At 40.5% G+C, this 21,569-nt stretch overlaps 1 protein-coding gene across 1 annotated transcript in view; it reads left to right on the top strand.

The window, feature by feature from the left end:
* The window catches only part of SCIN (scinderin), a 56,361-nt gene extending 48,061 nt beyond the window's left edge, over positions 1-8,300 (top strand). The window contains exons 11-16 of the mRNA XM_009281031.2: positions 1,699-1,869; positions 2,368-2,545; positions 3,052-3,173; positions 4,898-4,975; positions 6,300-6,360; positions 7,528-8,300. Of these exons, the coding sequence (XP_009279306.2) occupies positions 1,699-1,869; positions 2,368-2,545; positions 3,052-3,173; positions 4,898-4,975; positions 6,300-6,360; positions 7,528-7,661 (744 nt within the window). The 3' untranslated portion in view covers positions 7,662-8,300. The remainder of the gene's footprint in view (positions 1-1,698; positions 1,870-2,367; positions 2,546-3,051; positions 3,174-4,897; positions 4,976-6,299; positions 6,361-7,527) is intronic.
* The last annotated feature ends 13,269 nt before the right edge of the window (positions 8,301-21,569 follow it).

Here is a 21,569-nt window from a genome sequence, read left to right on the forward strand (position 1 = left end):
TGGTGGTGGGGTGGGGTGAGAAGCAGAAAAGGCCTTGACCCTGTCTAAGCGCTGCTCAGCAATAACTAAAACATCCCTGTGTTATCAACACTGTTTTCAGCACAAATCCAAAACACAGCCTCATACTAGCTACTATGAAGAAAATTAACTCTATCCCAGCCAAAACCAGCACAAAGGATTAGAACACTTCTAGGTAATTAGTCCTTGAAATATTCCTAACACATATTCTATATTTGGACAGAGTTCAGCACAATATGGTCCTGCCTCATAACTAAGGCCAATACTAATACTACAAAAATAATAATATTACTACTAACAGCTGCAATATTAATGTGCTTTAAAAGCCATTTTATTAAAGCTGAAGGATATCCATCTCACTGCAATGGACATGATACTTAAAAGTACTTTTAGCCTGCAATGAATTTAGGAATATATATGTGTGTGAATGTATATGTATGTGTATATACACACACACACATATGTATGCATTTGTATGCGTGTACATGGCTACCTAGAATATATTACCTGTGCTTAACGTCTGTATTAGCATTATTTGAAAAGTTTGAATGTACTATTTTGTGGTCACTAGATGGCACTACAGTACAAATGACTATTAAAAAGTCGTTCCCCTGTTTGTTTTGCAGGAATATGTTTCCCTCAGCAAGTTTGGTTTTTTCCTGGTTTTTTTTGTTTGGTTTTTTTTTTGGCATTTGTAAAATCCTGCCGCAGTTTGGCACCTCCAAGTATCCGTGTCCTAGGGTATCCTTATCAGGCAACTATACTAGTCTCTCCAGCTGTGAGATAAGCCAAAGCACCAGCTCCTGCTGCCCAGCACGACCCCCGCCTCCCCGGCCGCCCCACGCTCTGCCCTGCACCCGGGGCTGCCCGGCTGCAGCCGCCCCTCCTCGGCGCCCCGGCTGCCAGCTGCCCCGGGCCTCACCGGGCAGGGCTATGGGGCTGGGGCTCTCCGCTTCTCCTCCTCTGCTGGCTACACAGCAGGCCTCGTTCCCTTTCTTCCCCTTGCTTTCCGGGAGTGAAAGTCGCAGCCCTCCACCTTGGCGGGTGGTACTGTTATAAAGGAAGCACAAAGGGTTGTATACAAATAACTTTTATCGTACATTGACCTACAAATAGTCGTTCTTCATAGCTCAGTGTTTTTCTGAGATTGCAATAACATCTTTTGCATCTGTAATGGAAGTTCATTTTTGTCATCCATGTTATCCTCTGCAAGGTAGATTCATGCTCATCTTTTTCATCCTCTTGCAGGTAAAATACACATAGAAATAACGAACAGGATGAATAACCATTCTCTTCTGCTTAAATACGGGGCACCTAAACTTCCAAGATAGTTTTTCAGGGGAATTAAGTCACTCTATAAAACTCTATGAAATGACAGTTCTTTTGAAAAAGATAATTTTCTTATTACAGTAGATAGCAGCCATTTTAATCAGCTAAACATTATGTTAGAAGTTTGACTCTTGTCTTTGTGTCAGCATGATTGACAAAAAAAATCTCACAAATGCTCTAACTTTAATGTGTCTGGAACTATATTTTTAGATCTTCTCAGCTTGCCATTTCTCATTCTTGCTAACATACTTAGCATTATTGGCTAACGTCTCCTATTCTATTCAACAAAGACCAAAAATAACTACTTGTGTCCTTTCGTTTCTTTTATTGCATTTCTTTACGTATGTACAGATCCGAGTCAGCCAAGGCAAAGAGCCTGCACATTTACTGAGCTTGTTCAAAAACAAACCGCTTATTGTCTACAAGGATGGGACATCCAAGAAGGAAGGTCAGAAACCTGCGCCTCCCACGCAACTCTTCCAAATCCGCAGGAACCTGGCAGCCATTACCAGGATTGCAGAGGTAAGGTCACCTGCTAAGTAAACCAACTATTCCCCATGGGAAATGGTATAGCTGTCAGGAGCCTCTCCGACTAATCTTGTTGGGTAGTCACATCTGGTAGGAATGCAGAACTCCAAATCAAATCCACTGCTCTATGTGACCAACCCATCTAATAAATCACAGAGAAGATGCCGTAACTGGCTGCAACCAATCTACATCTTTCAGAGCATACTGTAAGAAAACATGTAGTGAACAGTCAGCTGACAAAGAATAGACAAGAAATCAGCAACCCTTATGAGACAGTCTTTCTTACTGCCAAATAGACCTAGCTTTTACCCTTCAAGTCAGTTCCCTGTCTCTTAGTTCTTCTCTAATTTGTATCAGTATAAATCGAGGGAAAAATTGAAGGAAAAAAGCATAGCTGATTAACATCTATCTACAAGTTTTATATAAACATGCAAAATAGTGATCACATTATTTGAAAATCTGAAAAACGTAACAATTTCTTTCTTGATCTAGGTTGATGTTGACGCAATGTCACTAAACTCTAATGATGTCTTTGTTCTGAAACTGCCAAACAACTCTGGCTACACCTGGGTAGGAAAAGGAGCAAACAAAGAAGAGGAACAAGGAGCTCAATACATTGCCAGTGTTCTTAAATGCCAGACTGCTAAGATTAATGAAGGCCAGGAACCAGGTTAGTATGAGGCCACGTGGTTGCTAATAGGCAGCTGGGAATACACAGCACTGCATGGAAATACAGCCTAAATGGTTTTTGCGATCATATATTTTCATCATATATTCATCATATATTTTGTAGGCAGAAGCATATGCTCACTCTCTCCCTTTGAAAATCCAACCTGATATTTTACCATGGCGATCTATCCAGAACTGGCTGATGCACAAGCAGTGCGATGCCCTGGAAGTCTGCAGGACGGTAGCAGGAGCTGCAGAGAAATGTGGTCCTTTCTTTACCCCAAGTACCTAGGAGGGGAGAAAGACATAGCGCATTGCTCTTTCTAGGTCTGCAAGTGATATCTTTATTGTTATTTTGACAAACTGCAGGAAGAACTGTAAGAAAGTGCACCCATCTTTGAGGCGGAAAAGAAGATGTTGTTTGGGGATTTTTGAAACAGTATCTAACAAGCTAAACCATCAAATGTTAAATCCACTGCTGAATACATTATATATTGTGTATTTCAGAGGACTTCTGGAAAGCACTTGGAGGTAAAAAAAAATATCAGACTTCATCACAACTCTTGACAAAGGCTGAAGATCATCCCCCTCGCCTGTACGGTTGTTCTAATAAGACCGGCAGATTTATTGTGAGTATACGAGGGATACTTTCCTCTCTGTTTCATTACATATTTTCTGGTATATTTTGCCTTGGGAATCATCAGACATTAAATGGATTTGGGGATCTGGATTAATTAGCTGTGCTTGGCAAGAATTAGAGAGTTGAAGTTTGGTGCTTTAAATCAATCCAAATGCAAAGGACGAACAGAAGAATTAATACCGCAGATGTTTGCACGCAGAGCCTGCTCCAGCCTGGGACTAGAGGCTTGCGGATGCAAAAAGATAAGGCGATTGCCCAGTCAAAAGCAACTGTGTTCTTGCAGAGCATTGCCAGACTGCTATCATTTCACTGAGAAACTGCAGGTCAGTGCCTTGCCCCTTACGTGTTTGACAGTGGTGGTGAGGAAAAGAAATGTCCCTTGCCAAAAATCCCTAGCAATCTGAAATTTTCCATAGAGATTTAAGACATGTAATTATGCCTCTAAGGTATTCCATGTGCTCAAGGAGGTAGGAAGACCTATTTCCTTAGCAGAAATACCCAGAGCTGTGCGCTGGGTATTAAGCTGGTGATTCAGACTTAATTACTTACCGTGTTCTGGGAGGGCAACACTGTGTCACTGTTTGGCAAGGATGCACTAATTTTTAGGTAGGGGACATAGTTGGCTACCATCTCTGCAGTCTCCTTAAGGCACAGCCCATTCATCTGGAGAGGGATAAAACAAACAGGATCCTTTAATAAGGACTTTAAAATCTTATGAGAGTAGTAAAGTGTATTCTTCTAACAAGCTTCTAAAATACAGTAATAGGAACCAACCTCTCTGTAATAGCCTGCTGGGAGCTATGCACTTCTTTGGGTTTTGTTTTAAATTCCCTCCAAATTCTGTGAAATCCCCTCTTTCCTGTAGCATTTATCTAGTCGTAGAATCACCACTGTTAGAGCTCACCAGAAGAGGTAGGTCAGATCACTCTGACCTTCTGGCCACCATAACACAGGGTGGGGAAAAGGAATGTCTTCTGCTCCATCTGCTTACCACCCCTTTAGCACTCCTACATGACCAAGCATAGCCAAACCTTTGACAGTCCTTTAAAAGTAGAGGGCTGACCACTAGCTACATTATTATCTCTCCTTCTCATACAGAATAACATTAAACTGCTTTCCTATCTGCCTGCACATCCTTGGAAGAAGCAAGCAGTCTGCCTTTCCTTTGGGGATTAATCCTCGATGGCTTAGTCAACTGTAATGTCCCATTGTCAAGTGACTGCAAAGCTTGCTTGGGTGTGTATTTCATCACTGAGCTCACCCACTGCAAACCAAAGCAGTTGCTTTTCCTTATTAATGAATGTAAGCTGCATGAATGTATCAGCTGCTATCAGCTGATTGATTTAGTTTGCTTGGTACAAGGTGATCTATGGAAATTTCCCTCTCCCCTTCTTCTGGCAGACCTCGGTCCCAACTTAACAATAGTCACAATTACAGTGTAAACCTCTGCCTCTCCTGAGGATATCCTATCAATTCTGACAAACTGAGAGCTGATTTTATAGGACATGCAATTATGTGATTTGTTTCCTTTCAGTGAAACACCCTTGACACATTCATCAAATCAGTTTAGGGCTTGACCCTTTAGGAGCGAAAAGAATTGCACACCAGCTTCTGGACTTACCCTTTAAAAAATATCTTTGGTCTGTGCAAAATCAGAGTATCTTGATAAATGATTAAAAACCAAAAAACCCCAAAACATAATATCCTTTTTAGATTGAGGAGGTCCCAGGAGAATTCACTCAGGACGATTTGGCTGAAGATGATGTCATGTTGCTGGATGCTTGGGAGCAGGTAAGCTGTGTACTTGACCACTGCTTTTTGTGGTAACAAGGATAATTTATTCTTAACCACTTAGATCATAAGATGGGAGGAAAAATATCTTTGTGAGAACGCAAGAGGTTTTGTTTTCTTTAAATTATACCAGAGGGAGCTGTATTTTGTGAGCTATATGATGTGCTAGTGTGAACATACACGATTGAATTTCCAAGCATAATGTGAGACCACGGCAAGCACTTCCTATTAAAACCAATGGAGGCTGCAAGAGTGTAAGCCCCGGCAGTGTTCTGAAAGGCTCTCAATAATGTTCTTGACTTTGTCACTAAAATTTATTCATTTTAAAAAAGAAAGTTATTGCATAGAAGGTATTCAGAAGCCACAAAATCCATGTAGCAGCAGGACCTACAAAAAGTCTTACTAGAGAAGGGGACAAACACTAGAACCTTACACAGATTTCTTCAGAAGAACTGGGTGGAGGGTGACAGAAACAATCTCCATCATTTTGCCAGGTTCACTGAAAACTGAAAATGTGGAGAGCTTTTTGGATGACAGGCAAACTCTCTGCGGGTGCGGAGGGCACGTCTGTTTCTCACAGTATATTCTTTCTACCCTTCCTCTCCCCTTGGAGGGAAAGGGGGAGCAGGCCACAGATCCCATGCTTTATTTGTCTTCTTCAGCCTAACCCTTAAGGAAAAAAAGGCTGAGGTTTTTGGAAATGAGAAGGAACGTCCAAGGTCCACGTGGGAAGGAGTGATGGGGGAAGGTGGGTGGAAGAGCTGGATGGAAAGTAGTTGTGACATACTGACTTAGGTAAGAAGGAAGGAAGTCCGGGACATGTACCTGGTTTCCAAAAGGATCCTTGACAGAAAAAAAAAAATGTGGGGATTGCAGAAAGAGGCTCTGGTTGTTGGGTTATTCAGTGGGTTATCTCACGGTTACCCTGGGTAGCACTGATCACAGGGCACAAGTGTTGATGCGCGTGCAGAGCTCAAACCAGAGACAGCTCCTGGTCAGTGTTTTTACCTGCACCTAAAGAGCAATTTCCTCAGCAAATTGTAAAAGATATCCATGGAAAAGGTAATTAGAGTTCCTTTCATCAGAGTGCATAAAGATCTGGCCTTCCAGTGTCAAGAGAGCGGTGAGATTTCAGAGGATAGAACTACAGTCTCTCGCAAGGGAAAAAATATCAATTGTGGTTTGTGAGAGCTGTGTATCTCTGCAGTCTTTTCATATTGTATGTTCTTTCTCTTAGTGGAATCAACTATTTTGTACTCCTACCTGCTGTACACAACATCCTTATAACAACACGGGAGCTATAGCTTTCTCTCCTCTGTTGCAGGTTTTCGTCTGGATTGGGAAGGATGCTAATGAAACTGAGCGACAGGAATCCGTTAAATCTGGTAAATCAAATCAATTTGGCAGAATTCTGAGTGAAGTAGCATCAACATTACTTAAATTAGGTTAAATTAGGGTTAAATTAGGATTTAATCCCGGAGAAGATTATTTTCTCCTTTAAATGTGCTTTAAAACTCATTGTATCTTTCTTATCTGTAAGTTTATGAAGGGTAAAATTATTAGGTTAATAGGGTTAAATTAGGATTTAATCCCGGAGAAGATTATTTTCTCCTTTAAATGTGCTTTAAAACTCATTGTATCTTTCTAAGTTTATGAAGGGTAAAATTAATCAAGATAGCACTGCTAGGCTGCAGAGTGCAGAGAAGAATGTATAGGAGAGCTCCATGAAAAGAAACTGCACTGAAAAGAGAATTTCTTTAAAACTCATTGTATCTTTCTTATCTGTAAGTTTATGAAGGGTAAAATTAATCAAGATAGCACTGCTAGGCTGCAGAGCTTTTTAAAGAATGTATAGGAGAGCTCCATGAAAAGAAACTGCACTGAAAAGAGAATTTAAAAGGAGATACCTACTGAGCTGCACCCTACACTAATGTATTTAGTCAAAGGAATGCCAACAAATCCTCAAGTCCTTACACTGCCACCTTTCACTGAGTTAAATTTGGAGGAGGAAATTCCAATTGCAGAACAAATCAAGACAACTGACATGGAGTGCACCTCCTTGAAAAATCACGTGTCATCTCTGGTGTGATTTCACATAGCTGAGCTGTTCTGACAAAGTTCGTACTAACAACGCTTGCAGATATTTCCCTGGAGCAGCTAGGGTCACCTAGCTGTGTTTCCGATATGTACTGATGTCACGTTGCGATGTCAAGGGAACCTATACTGGCTTTTACATAGGAAGAACAGGAATGAAGCTTGTGCATCTGCACAGCACCAGCAAATTCTTTTTCCTGTTCAAGAGCCAAAACCCAGCTGTATGGCAATGAACTGATCAGAGCAACAATCCCTCTGTTTTAACCTCCTGGAAAATGCCTTCACTGGCAGCTGGGAGAAATCAGCAATTACCTGATCATTTCATTGCCTTTGAAATAATTTAATTGAATACTGTATTATAGTAACCCTGGGTTCTTTCACTAGGGCTTTTAATGTATTTTTTTATACTGAAGGAATGAGCTAATATATTACACGTTTTATTTCATCTCTGTTTTTAGCCAAACGCTATATTGAAACAGATCCTTCTGGCAGAGATAAGGGGACCCCCATTGTAATCGTGAAGCAGGGGCACGAACCCCCAACATTCACAGGCTGGTTCCTGGCTTGGGACTCCAACAAATGGAAGAACTGATCTATCTGAGGAGGCTTCAGCTTCAAGCCAAAGAATGATCAGAGCCCAGCTACTTTCTAGTATTTTTAACCATAAGCTTATGCAACAATATGATGCATCTGTTACACTTTCCCGAGCTTTGATGTCTTTCTGTGAATAACCTAGAAATTCTTAGCACTGGAAAGGATAAATGATAATTGTAAACTGGTCAAATGGGGTGACTGGGGCTTTTCATGTAGTAAATATGGAAAGTGCTACCAATACTTTGTATAATCTGTTGATTCTTCAAACAGAAGCTGTGGATCAGTTTAGTTTAATGTGCTAAAATGGGCCAAATTCTGCCTTCACTGAAAAATCCAAATTAATGCCACAAAAATTCCTTTAGATTAAGGTCAGCATAATATTGTGCAGAATTTGGCCTGATAAAGGACTAATTCTACATCTGTTGCAAGGGCAGGACTGGACATGATTTACTTACTAGGCCAAAATATTGCCACACTCGCTCACGTAAAATTTCAGATGATGCCTGATCCAGAGTGGGAGCTGTGTCTTGCAGGAGGCAAATAAGGGATGGGTATTTTGAGAAAGCTGTGCTTCACATGTTTGTTTGTCTTGTTAGTACATATATTTGGAGCTTCGGACTGAATGGCTGTAAGAATATGAAGTCGCCAAAGGTTTTTTTGAGGGACTGTCTAGCTTATTGTAATGAATTTCTTTAGATTTATCTCTGTGAACCACCTCCACTCCACCAGGTCTCTTTAACCAAAGCTCTTAAACACATTCTAGTGCACTAGTGCTCTTAAGTGGAAGCAGAAGAAGTGACAGCTTCAAAAATACGTACTCTGCCTTAACCAGATTGCACTTAAGCCATACTTTGTCTCGGTTGCCTTACTCAGCAGTACTCAGTTCTTTTCCAGCATGCAGACTGCTCACCTTGTCAGGTGCAGGATGTGTTTCTCCTCGTTTTCTGTGCAGATCTTAGCCAAATATCAAGTACATCAGGCGCAAGGAAACGCCTTGTTTCAGTAGCATTCCACATCCTGGGAATTTGGAGTGTGAGTATGCACCGTAGAATATGGCCGCCTCTTTTCTCTCAGGCACAGTTATTTGGGCTTTTTTTATTCTGGTGAATTTAAGAGTACATTTTCAAAGTCTTTTTTATTTGTAATTTAGCCAGAAAAGTCTGCGTAAGCGTAGTGGGAAAAATTCTGCTTCAAATCTTCAGCACTGCTTTGATCACTTATCCTATAATGCTTGTCTTAAACAACAGTTTGTACAGCTGTAAATCATGTCAATGTGGCTTTTTAATGAGGCATTTCAACAGTTTTATTATTCTTCTAAGTTAGGTTGGAAAGTGAAATTTTAGACATTTTTGTATTTTTTTAACATGATTGTGATTTTGAATCTGGGTAATGCAAAAGAGTGAATTTACCCTGAGCTCATAATCAGTATCAATGACAAAAGAATTGTGAAGCTAAGATAATAATTATAGGAGTTTGTTAGCTTTAAACATTTGCTTAAATCTCTGCTAATATAACTGGGCTGTATCTGAATGTAATTTCATTTAAAATAAAATTACAAAAACCAGTATTCTGTATGCCAAGTTGATCTTTCTCTCCCTGAAATATTGTTGCTCAGTGCTTCCACTGATGTCTAGCAAAACTTCCTAAAAAACCCAGTAGGTACCTTCCTTTTTAGATGGACAATGCAATGAGAAGTTTTTTGGTTTTACTTTGGTGCCATTTTACCCAATGGAGGTTGACTGTTCCCAACAACTTGAAAGTTACAAACCTAAGTGAAAATCAAAGAACTGGGTGCTTATTAGCTCGTGATTTCATCTTTAAGAAAAACTACCACTGTTGTTATCAAACTCTTTGGCTTTGTAACTTTCTGCTTGCAAAAATGGTTGACTATAGAAATGACTATTTTATAAAATAGGAGGAAATAGCTGTATTTTTGTTTTTAAAGGCTAGGTCTTGCTTTTTGTTTGTGAGAGTAGATATGGAGATGTCCTTCTCCTGCTGGAAGGAGCACAGAGACCTTTTCAGTTCCTGCACTTCATGCAGCCACTGAGCAGCCTGTAATTATCTGATGGTTGTCTTCGACACATACATATGATTCTTCTCATTTTTAAAAAATAACAGTTATAGTAGCTTCTTAACCAAGGATTAGACAAGATTTGCCCTTCTTGTAGATAAACATCTTGCGGAACACTGAGGGCTCTGAACTGGTACAGTCTGCCAGCATATTCTGCAGCGCTGTGAAAGCCTCTTTTCAGTTCCCTCGCACAAGACAGAGGAGCTTTTGTGGTCTCCTGGCCTGGGCGTTTGGGTTTACAATACATTGTCCTGGCACGTTGATTACTGATGTTGAGAAGAGCATTGAGAGCTCATAACGGAACAGTGTTCTCAACTGGGCTTTAAGCACAACAGCTGCTAGCAACATTGTTCTTGGGTTTACTTGCCAGCGAGGAAGTTTATTTTTCATACATATATGTGCAGTACACACAAAGACGTATTTCTTTCTCTCTCAAGAAGAAGAAGAGAGAGAGGGAGGGAGGACAGACAGGATAGACTATGAGTGCTTGGTAAATATTAATGATTAAGCTGTTTTCAAGAAAATATTTAAGCACATAACTTTATGAATACACATAGCAAACCTATCTGCCTTGCTTTCAGAATACAAAAAATTGTGCAGACGTATACAGTACAGTCAAGTTTAGTAAAAAATAAGCTATATCTTGCATTATTATCACACACTAATAGTACATTCACTCTATTTGTAATGGCAAAATTAGACCCTGAGTTAGCAGTTTCATTATGCTACCAAACAGCAAGCATTCATATGTTCTATTGGTTGTAAATACAGCATAATTTTTCATCTTTGTTTTATAGAATTTCATTGCAGCAGAAAGATGTTAGGAATCCTTAGAGCCAAGAGGACATCATACTACTATATAGTATTGGTAGTTTACATAAAATAGCATAATCTTAGAATATAACTACAGATTGGACACAGGAGAGGAGCCAGCCTCTGGAATCACTGCTCTAAACATCCATTTTGACCATAGCACATAGTGCTATAGAGCATGAGATCTGCTGTAAATGATCTTGTTAAATGCCGCTAAATTCATTTGAACAGTTTGATCTCTTGCCAGTTCAGACTCACATAGGCTTCACCCGCAACAACAAGAAAATTATGAAGATGGTAGACAGTGGCACTGTGGTACTATCCCTCACAGGAGAACGAAGGAATCATACAGAAAATACTTTGCTCACTGGACTACAGCAGGAGGTGCTCTCAGACATCTCTATAAGCTACAGGAACACTTCTTGTTACAAACTTTGCGATCTCCTTGTAGTCTTCATTTTTACTGGATCTAAAAAGGCTAAAAAAAAAAAGCCAAAACAAGCCTATTATTTTCCATGGACTGAAGTTGCTCTTCACAGTCCACTTCTCCATAGGAAAGCTTGAAAAAAACCTTCAAACTTTGCTTTAGAATACAACTGCTTCCTCAACATCCCACTGAAGTTGTGCCTTTATGGCTTAATTGAGCCAAATGTAAGTATGTAAGAAAAAAAAATCTCTTAAAACCAGAGTTAGATAATACTTTAATGTGCTCACTTTCCAAATCCTTGCTTTTTCTTTCTTCAAGACAATAATTTTGTCTTTAGATAAAGAAATAGTAAACTTTTCCCTTCTTATGGCTTGGACTTTTGCTGCTAAAATTAAAGGAACTTCTGATTTCATTGAAAACACGATCAGATCTTTAATCCACTACATGTCCTTAATGTCTCATTACATCCTCTCTAGACTGGCCTAAAGTTACTTTGACCTCCTCTGACTATTAACACATTACCTTATGCTAAAAATCAATAAACTACACTCACTTCAATTAAAGCTTCCAAGGTGCAAGAGAGAGAAGGGCAGACCAATGGGAATTGGCAGGCCCACCATGCCATAAAATCAGTCGATGACTGCTCTGGCCCTTCTCCCCCTGCATGTCATTTTCCTCTTGACATTAAAGCATATTTGCATTCCAGGAAAGAAAAAAAAATCTGTCCCTACAGAACAGAACACGTAAGCTGATTTTTATTTTTCTTCTAAATAACAGCAAACCGAGTTATTCCAGGGGAGCAGATAGAAGGGGAATCAGCCTGTACCAAGCTTCTTCCTAAATGCACCCATGCTTCCACCCTGCAAGTACTCTCTCCTCAAAAGGATGCTATGAGTGTACCAAGATCCACAAGATGGTACCTTTTACCACCACATTTAACCAGTCAGCAGTGAAACGTGGGCCTCCCCACAAATGAAATGAAAGCATCAAGTGAAAACATTAATTTTTATTGTTTGGTAAAATACAGATCATTTGCTCAGAAAATTACCTGAACGGGGGCAAGCAGGGCCAGTGAAGGTACATACAATGTTTCTTTGGGAATGTACGGGGAGACCAAGCAGTGAGGCTGGGACAATCTGAACGGTAACCCACCGCAAGGCCCAGAGATATGTACGTTTGCTTTAGCAGCAATAATGCTTTGATTATTCTAACAAAGCCTCTTGACCAGTGCTAGAGGAGCACAGCTCTTCCTGCTGGTCTTTAACAGATTTGACAGAGGTGACTCAGGGTGATTTCACAGCAGCTGGCAATATTAACATCAAGGCTGAATGCAATCAGGTGATTTTAACATCATTTACCTGACAGTTCACCGTGCTTCGTGTTGTCTGATGCCCTTCCTACAGAAAAACCAGCAACAATCCTGATTAAAACAGAACATTTCTAGGAGGAACCTAAGACAAATTTCCCTCCGGGCTTAGATATTTACAGAGGTGGCTCAGAAAGGTCACAGGTTTCCTGTAACAGGCATGGCAGCACAGCCGAGTCCCTGTTTAACCAGCTGAGTGGGGCTGTAGTTACCTTTGTTGGTGCCAAGGATTGCTGTCCTTCCCACCACTAAGCAGCTGCTCTCCTACTGCACTTGGGTGAGAAGTTAGTTGTTGTAGCAGGGAGAAGAGACAGGAGTGGCAGTGAATGTCTCATCAGCAAGGACAACAGACAAGAAGCCCACTCTAACAATCCCCTACTTTCTTGCTAGATAGTCCCAGTCAACAGCAGGTATCTCGCACACCTGCTGCTGCCAGACTCTGTCCCATCCGAGCATTTGCAGATGCACTCCAGCATCCACTAACTGAATATCCCACATGTAAATTCCCAAAGCTCCATGTGATCTTTTTTAAGATTGTGTGAGGAAAGGTGATGGAAATTTGTCCTGTATTTAAAGCAGCAAAGAATGATTCTGGCAACCTGCGTTTCCTGTGGTCTGTGCATCCTTGTGTAACCTGAAGTAAATCACCGAATTTCAGTGCTTCTATTCTCCACCTGTTAAAAGAGGATTTCTTCCATCCTCTCCCTGTTTATTTAAGCTTGCACTGTCTTTTATCGTGTGTTTGTACAATACTTGACCTAGTGAAGTCACTTCTCAACACTGCCATCTTGTAGGTACTGCTCATGATCTAGACAGCTGCCAGGGTTATTAGTGCCAAGCTGCACAGACTTGCTCAGAGCAAGATTAGACAACGAGATAAGTGCGATGTCTTGGAGACTTGCTGAAGCATGGGTGCAGCTCCACCAACGGTGGCATTGGGGCAGCAGAGAAAGGGCAGGAGCCAGCTCAGCTGAGAAGTAAAGCTTTTACGATGTAACACAGTATGAGCAAAAATACCCCCCTCCAGCAGTACAGGTCAGGGTTGTTTTGTCAGGGCACTCCGTAAGCTAAAACTACAGGTGTATCTGCATCAGGTCCATACAAACTCCCCTCCAGATCAGTAGCAGCTGCTCTGGGGATAGTAAGTGTGAGGGGAGGGCAAGGCTCTGCTGTGTTTACAAAGGAATAGCAAAATCCTCAGGTGCTTCTTCACTTTGGCCTGGAGAGTGAGAACATTTGCTTTTAAAAGGTATGTCAACTTGTCTGATCTCCCATGTCCTTAATTTTTTCTGCTGCTGTCATTAAAGACACAAGGCCTCTCTGCAGTACAGCTCATTTTGTTTCTGGCATGTGGTATTTTCTGGGTGACTCAAGGACGGTGGCTGTTGATAATTTATTGGATCTTTCTTCCTTCGTTACTGAATTATACTGGGTAACAGACATCCGCTGACATGGCTTCAATCCAGAGGCTGAGCGTGAGGTGTCCTCTCCGCAGTAAAGTACATGAACTGAGAGGACCAAAAAGTGCCTGCTAACTACAGATGGAAGGATGAAGATAACTGCCAAGTACCTCGTTCATTTTGAGGCTTTGGTTTTGCATTTTAATGGTATCTCCACTCTTGAAATGTCTGTGGTCTGCTGCTATTGGTTTCACATAAAAGGAAGAATTTCATAGTTCTATAACAGCTGGAGTTAGGGACTCCGTGGTGACTGCTAATGGCTATAGTTTTATCTCAACTCTGAATTATCACAGGTCCGAAAAACACAGAAAGATGTATATGTATATATACATATATATATGTATATGCTTTATGTGCCAGACTGCTGGGCCTTCAATCAATCCTCAGCAAGGACTCAAAGATCAGTGCTTTAAAGGGAGTGCAGTGGTGCTCACCTAAAAAACCCTCTATCTGGAGTGGTGCTGAGACAAAAGACTCCGCAGATGCCAGTGTCCCTAAACAAAAGTGCTGGGCTCTGAAGTGAGACTCAGCAGGGAGGATCTCCAAGACTTAGTAACAGGCTTTCGCAGAAAGACCTACGGTTTCAGAGGCCTTCCAGCATTAAAATAGGAGGAAGGGATGCAACCATTTGTCCTCTTTAAAGATTGCTGCTGCTTCCTTTGAAGATTCAGATTGGGGTTGCATGCACTCATGGGCTGTATGCATCATATATCTATCATATTACTCGCCATTGGAAATCTAAAGACTTCAAAACATGAAGGATTCCCTAAACAGTCCCTTTCTGCTTACAGTATGTCCATGCTTATTTTTTCCTTACATAAAGAGGTATTGTTTTATTTTCTTTTTATATCCCAGTAGTAGAGAGGCCTTGAATGGAGTAAGTAAATTGGAAAAAAAAAAGATTATGTTTATAGTATCCCGCTGCTTCTTCTGCTTCCTAGAGTCCTGCCTGGATTCCTCCTTAGTCTTCTTTATGTCCTGTCCCGATAGAGGTGTAGAGGAAGGCCTTCAAAGACGAGATGAAAACTGCAGAGTTTACCCTTGCAGAATTACTGGCTCTTGTGGCATTGTCCCCATCCACTGGAGTTAAGGGATGCGATTAAAATCTCAGCTAAACAATCTGTTCCTCCCTAAGTTTGTTTATCTGCCTTCCTTACTTTGTTTAAAACCTGCTAAGTAGTGTGGCGTGGCCATGAGAGGCAGAACAGAGGAAACCTATATTCTGATAAAAAGCTGTGATGTCAACATAAGGCTTAAAAATGTATGTATTTAAAAATTAATATTTTGGCAGGTTTTTACATAAGTAGAGTTTACAACTCTAGTGGCAACAGCTGTTAGGTGTCAGATTCTCTGAAAGACTGCTACTCTTTTTCAATATTATGAAACTGGAATGTATAAAGTGGTTTGTTTGAATCACATTCTCTGTGAGATGAAAGCAAAAATGATTTTTCAGAGACAGCTTTTATAAGGTCTTCAAAGTGAGTTTACTGTTGTTTCCATCCAAGAATTGAAACCTAGGAGCGCGAAAGAAAGCTTTCTGCCTAGCACATTTGTGATCAGCTTTCAAATCAATTTTCAATTGACTTCGCTTTTAAACTTCAGCAAACAGTAGGCCCAGTCTTGCATTCATTGAACTAATTTTGAGATTTACTGTTAACTTAAAGAGAAGACATGGTGAGCTGATAAGACCTAAAAATTCTAGACTATAGCTGAGCAATGAGCTGAAATTACTGCTCCCCACCCACACAGTGTTTGCCTTCCCTGAAACCTCGTTCTTTCATCCTCCTCTTTTCTTTGGTTTGTTTCTTCCTTTTTTCACCTAACCATAACACAAGCTTGTGAACTCCCTAGGATAAGGGTTGGTTTTCCTTTTGCTGCGTTCATGTAGCACACAATAATAGGCTCGGATTTCTCACTGAAACTTTCAAGTGTTGTGACTGAGAAGAATAATTACATTTTTTTGCTTAAGTTTTAGAAACTGCAACAAATACCCAGTACTACACACGTATCAGATGCCCATTGCGTGTCCACGTAAGAGACTGAAACCTTCATGCAGCAGTTAGGCTAGCTGCTGAAACTGTCCATGACCCTGGGGGAAAGAACTCCTCTGGTTGCACTGAAACTTTGCAGTTCTTATCACCTGCAGCCAAACAACTCTGTTTAGGCTTGAAAAAAATCCAATCTGGAATGCTTAGCTCTGGTTCATATTCTGCTGACTGAAGTCTACTTTTAACGCTAGAAATCAAAGCAGGGGAGTATTTGCTCTTTCCACTCCCTCCTATAAAGCTGACTTTTTTTAACACCCTTCTGATCCAAAGCAGAATTTAATGTATTGGTCAAAATCCAAAGATGTTCAGGGGCTGGATGCAACTACCGCACACCTGGAAAAGCTGTAGACCTGCACAGCTGCTACTACATCATGGTTTGCGTGTGCTACACCTTGGAGTGCTGTTGGCTTGGAAGAGGGGAAAATGCAAGTAAGTCTTAGCTCAAAACTCCTAGTCCCCAGTAAATCTGTAAATGAAAAGCCAGTCAGAAGTCTGTCCTTCCTTGCAAGCGATGAATTGGGCCATATATCATTCTGAGTGCAAATTCATGGTTTTTTTCGCTGGGCCAGATTAAGTATTTTCCCCTGGGCACTTCAGATGCCTGTTGACCAAAAGACAGACTAGAAGATCTGTCCAGTGACATGGGTTTTGAAAACTCCTCACAAATGCCTCACAACTATAGCGCTAAAATGACGTGACTGGGAAAGACTTCTGGTAGGAAGTGAAGCTATGGAGGATGAGACTAGTGGACTGCACAGATGCTCAGTGAATTTTACCGGTTTTCTATGGTTTACAAAACACCAAGTTAATTTATCTGTTAAAGTATATATTGTGTTGTTTATCTTCAGGAACATTGTTAATCTATTAATTACCTCATTAAAGAAATTACAACTACACCTGAGCTCAGTTACCTGACTAAAATCCATAATTAATTGTTGCCGTCTTTAAAAAATAAAAATAACCTCCCCCCCTCCCACCACCCGTATCTAGGGAGCCAGCAAGTCTTTCTTTTTACTCATCTAAGAAAGAGATGCTTTCGGAAAGCCAGAGGGTAGCTATATTCCATACATATTTGTTCTGTAGGTGACCAGGAGTTGTAAGGAGCACTCGCAAGCTCCCATTACTAGGAGCACTGATAAATCACAGAGCAGTGGTTGGAGAACATCAGAGAAATCCTTCGTGCTCTATTTCATTGTCTCAGTAGGAACTGGTATTAGCTGTTGCCTCTGAACACCAAGTTCAAGGAGCTGTGACATTATCACTAGACTACCTACAACATTATACACTGAAGCAGAGACTTCAGATTTTTCACAGCCCTCCTGGGAGTTTAGGCATATCGCCCATAAAATTTTATTTCCATACACTGTGATCTCTGTGAAATCTTTTTCTATTGCTGCTATGCCTTTTTTAGGAGAGATGAGCAACTGAATTTCCTCTTCAAGGTGTGCACTTAACTTGATTTACACAAAGTTATTACAGATCAACAGCCTGCTCGTTTTTACAGTGGACCCTGTATATTGGATGGGCATCTTCACTCATCCATTGCCAAAAGGGTCAGAACACATCCAAGAGCTAGCTGTGCACACACCGTACAGGCACGTGCTCCCTGCCCCTGCAAGCCGCAGGGACAGGCCGATCCCTGCAAATTAGTGGAGCTGCAGCGCTTTGTCTTTTGTGGCCATCTTTGAAATTCTCACATAGCAGGTTTCAGCGCACTGTACTTGCCATTTAAGCGTTTAATTAACTGTACGCTAAGTCAGTCCTGCTCAGTGAACTAAGTGCTACACACTTCTTCCTGTCCTTGCACTTCCTTTTGGATATATGCAGTACCTGAAGGACAAAGCATAGCTTTTAAATACATAACTGTTGCAAGTGGATGGTTATGAAATTACTGGCTTATTCATGTTTTATCCCACAAACACTTAGTCAGAACTCTCAGTCAGAACTTGCATCTCCTTTTCCACTGCAGTCAATCAACTGAGATACAAATTCATCAAAAAATAAGCCTTCTTAGTTCTGACGTTCAAGGTCTGTTTGTTTATTCAATCTTTTATAATTCCAGCAAATCTCAGCACCGTTATAAATGTTAAATACTTATACAATATTTAGCAAGTTCTCTAGAAAAGCAAAAAATTAATTATATTTTTCTCTTCATCGTTACTCTGCTAGCAATATTGCAAAGCAAACAGCAGTATCTGATTTACTACTACTATTTCCAGTATTATTCTGGAGTGGGGAAAATACCTTCACATATTAAATCTAGCTATGCAGAAACAAAATACAACAGATACTGCCTTGTATTTGAAATTGTAGTACTTTTAATCTGCTTGCAAACTGCTTCCATTATATTAAAGAAAAGTGATATATTTAAAAATTGCGCAACCCCCTTCAAAGGAAGCATTGTGAGGGGATGGTAGCTGATATTGAAATCTCAACTTGATAGAATTTTAAACTATTTAGAATAACTCTGGCATACAAAAAGGCTCTGAAGTGCCCATGGCTTTTCTGGGGAAGAAAATATTGAGGAAAAAATAAAGCTCTTGGAACCAGTGCTGTAACTGGCAAGATTTTCGAACAGTAGCACTGAGTAGCCCAGCATTCTCAGCAAAAGAGCATGTTTGACTCAAGTGAGTGGTTCTAGAAAAAAACGAAAATGGTGTCACAGACTCGGGGTGGGGGCGGGAAACCTGTTGCTGTGGTGAATGTAAGTACAGATGTCTTTGATCAGTATAAAACCACTGAAGAAAATACACAAGCCAAGGCTGTAAAGCTCATGCAGTATCACACCTTGAACACTTCTGAATTTCTCATGGTGCAGAAGTCTTACCTCACATACCGAAGGACTAAGGCAGGAGGTATTTTTCCATTTATTAAACATCTTTGCTGGTTTTTTTAGCGCCAGCTGCTTAGTGAAGTAGGGGTAAGGAGACTGGAGACCAGGGGTACTTGCAACAATAATGCTTTCTTCTACTCTTTAAAACTGCCCCATAACTAGTTGTACGTCTGGGTTTGGATTTTGTGACTATAAACTTTGTATCATATAAAGACAGGATCCATGCTTAACCTGCATTAATTACATGCTGCTATTAAACGAACAATTAGTACTGTAGAGAGTTCTGCGATACAAGTCCTTAATACATAGATGCTGTTGGGGACATCAGCCGTCCTGCTGTTCCACCTGGCCTCAGGAAGAAGGCGTGCTACTCACACCGCCACAGGTACAGAAAGCGGTCAGCCTGTTCCCTGTGCTCTGCAAGCCTGGAGTCACTGCCGATACAGCCATCCTATCAGAGGGTGAAGCAACTAGAATTCACAGAACTTGAAAGGGGGAGATTATCATTTTAGTCACCCTGAGACAACACTTGCTCGGTATGACTAGGATAATTTATGAGCTAGTACCACTTTTTTCCAGCTAACACACCTAACAGCATTCAAGACGCAACTCAGTGTGACTGTCAGTATCAAAGAACAGGCTTTCTGTTTGTTAGCCTGCTATATGGCATAATGTTTATTTATGAAAATGAAAGCAGTAAAATGTAAATGTTAGACTTCATGTGAAGGTACATACGAAATGAGAATAGGTTTAATTAACTGGTTTAATCAGAATGGTATCTTAAATTGTAACACACAGTGACTCCATCTCCTACCGCTCTAAGCTTTGTTATTTATTGTGAGGAAATAAATTAAATTTTCTACCACCGACTACTTTTTAATAATCAAAGCAAAATAATTCATGCAGCATGTAAGTTATCATAAAAGAATTCAGCAGACGTAGCAAAGATGATAAAAGGCTTCTTTGTGCAAAACATTCTGTATGTCAATTTAAGAGACGGTCTTAAGAGCAAAACTTCACGTGTTGCGATTTGTCAGCGACTTCATTGTTACTGCTTATTTTCAAGGGGGTTCTCAAAATCCATGGTGAAACTGCTGTAGTATTTTATGTAGGAACTTGATCTTCTTTTAGAACAATATAACGTCATCTAAAAGCAATGCTTTTTTAGCTCTAATCTTAGATCTAGGCTATAGTTGAAGAGGAGTAACTTCAATTTTTAAATGTACAACCAAGCTACAGTTGGTTGCTGTAATAATAAACATTATTATTATTACTACACATACATCAATACATTTTACCCTAGCCTAGGTCTGCCACGTCATCATACCGAAATGCAACTGGTTTTCTCTTTCATATACATTGAGAAACCTGCTCGGTTTCCGCACGGAGCAGCAAGAATTGGTGGTGTGCAGTGGCTAACACGTCTCTTTCACGAAGACAGAGGTGTTGGGATCCCATCACTATATGCCAGCTACCTGTAGCTGGCAGTGCATTGTCCTTGTGATAATTTCATTCTCCTCATGACTTCATTCCTTTGTGTTTTACAACTAATTCAGCTCCATGATGCAGCTGGTTTCTTCCTCTCCCTCCTTCTGCATTTGCTCGTATTTGCTTCTGTCCTTTACTGTTCTACAGTTCTGGCCGTATCCCTCTGCACCTGCAGTATACGGGATTTGGTTCATTTGTCTTATGTTTCACTTTTCATTTGATTTGCATGCTACTCACAACACCTGGTGTTATTAAAAAAAGAACTGCTAAGGTGATTAGCTATTGAGCTGGATAATAAATGTCATTAGCCTGTTCTACAGGATGATGGTATTTAGCCAAAATAAAAGGAATATTGTGCTTATCTGGCCAAGGAAATTGAAGCCCACTGGCGTCGCTTTGGAAAGAATTTCTCATCTGCTGCGTCACTAGATGTGCTTGTATAACAACAGTCCTATCTACTTGAATGGAATCTACCTTTAAAATGAGCAGCACTGAGTGGAAGCTCTCATTTAATGTCTTGCTACAGTGAAACTCTCATGAACTGCTAGCTTTTAATTTCCGTAAATTGCTGTTTCCATATGAAAGATGCTTTCCTGTGAAGTACAGTGCAGCCTTGCAAGTGGACATTTGATGATCTTTTGCATCTTTGTTGTTAATCTGGGCACTATGAGAGAGCTCCTGCAGCACATGAGGTGGCATGCATTAAAAGGTAACCTAAGTCTTTGTTGGGTAATAATATTAAAATTTCCAAGAGTCTTCTCTTTCCACTCTATGACGATTCTTTCTTGGCAACATTTACCACCTCTCTCGCCACGACCAGTTTCACGGTCCATATCCCTAATAAGGGCTATCTATGTTTCATAGAGGTAGTTAACGGCTGCAGCTTTAACCTGCCCTGAACCAAAATTATTCCTGGACCATTTAGGAATAATTAAAAAAAAAATCCTATTTTACCATGATGAAGCAGCCACACGTTATGCAGGTGCTGCTTCTTTTTCTTGAAACACAAAGGTTCATCCTTGGCTACCTTTTCTGTGTGGAAAATATATGTAGACCATATGTATGAAACATATGGAGAAAATAATACATTACCATTTACCCTGGTAAATTGTTATCAAAGAAAGGGGAAAAGGTTTTTAGCCCAGAAAAGCTGAAGTTGCAGTTGTTTTCATGAGGTAAGGAATGCTGAGCCAGAAAGAACTCAGAAATGTAGACAAGTTAGATAGGAAGTGAGAAAAGTAGCAGTAGGTGAAATGACCCAACACAGAGATTAGGCACCTCCTTATTTTGTATTACAAAGTCTGCACGTGGCTCGAGCCTTTTCCCATTCACGTTCCTCATACGTGCATCTTGCAGTTATTGTCACCTGTCATCTAATAACAGCCCCCCCACCCCCC

Source organism: Aptenodytes forsteri, unplaced genomic scaffold (genome assembly GCF_000699145.1).
Source record: "Aptenodytes forsteri isolate BGI_AS27 unplaced genomic scaffold, ASM69914v1 Scaffold292, whole genome shotgun sequence".
In the NCBI taxonomy this organism is placed as follows: domain Eukaryota; kingdom Metazoa; phylum Chordata; class Aves; order Sphenisciformes; family Spheniscidae; genus Aptenodytes; species Aptenodytes forsteri.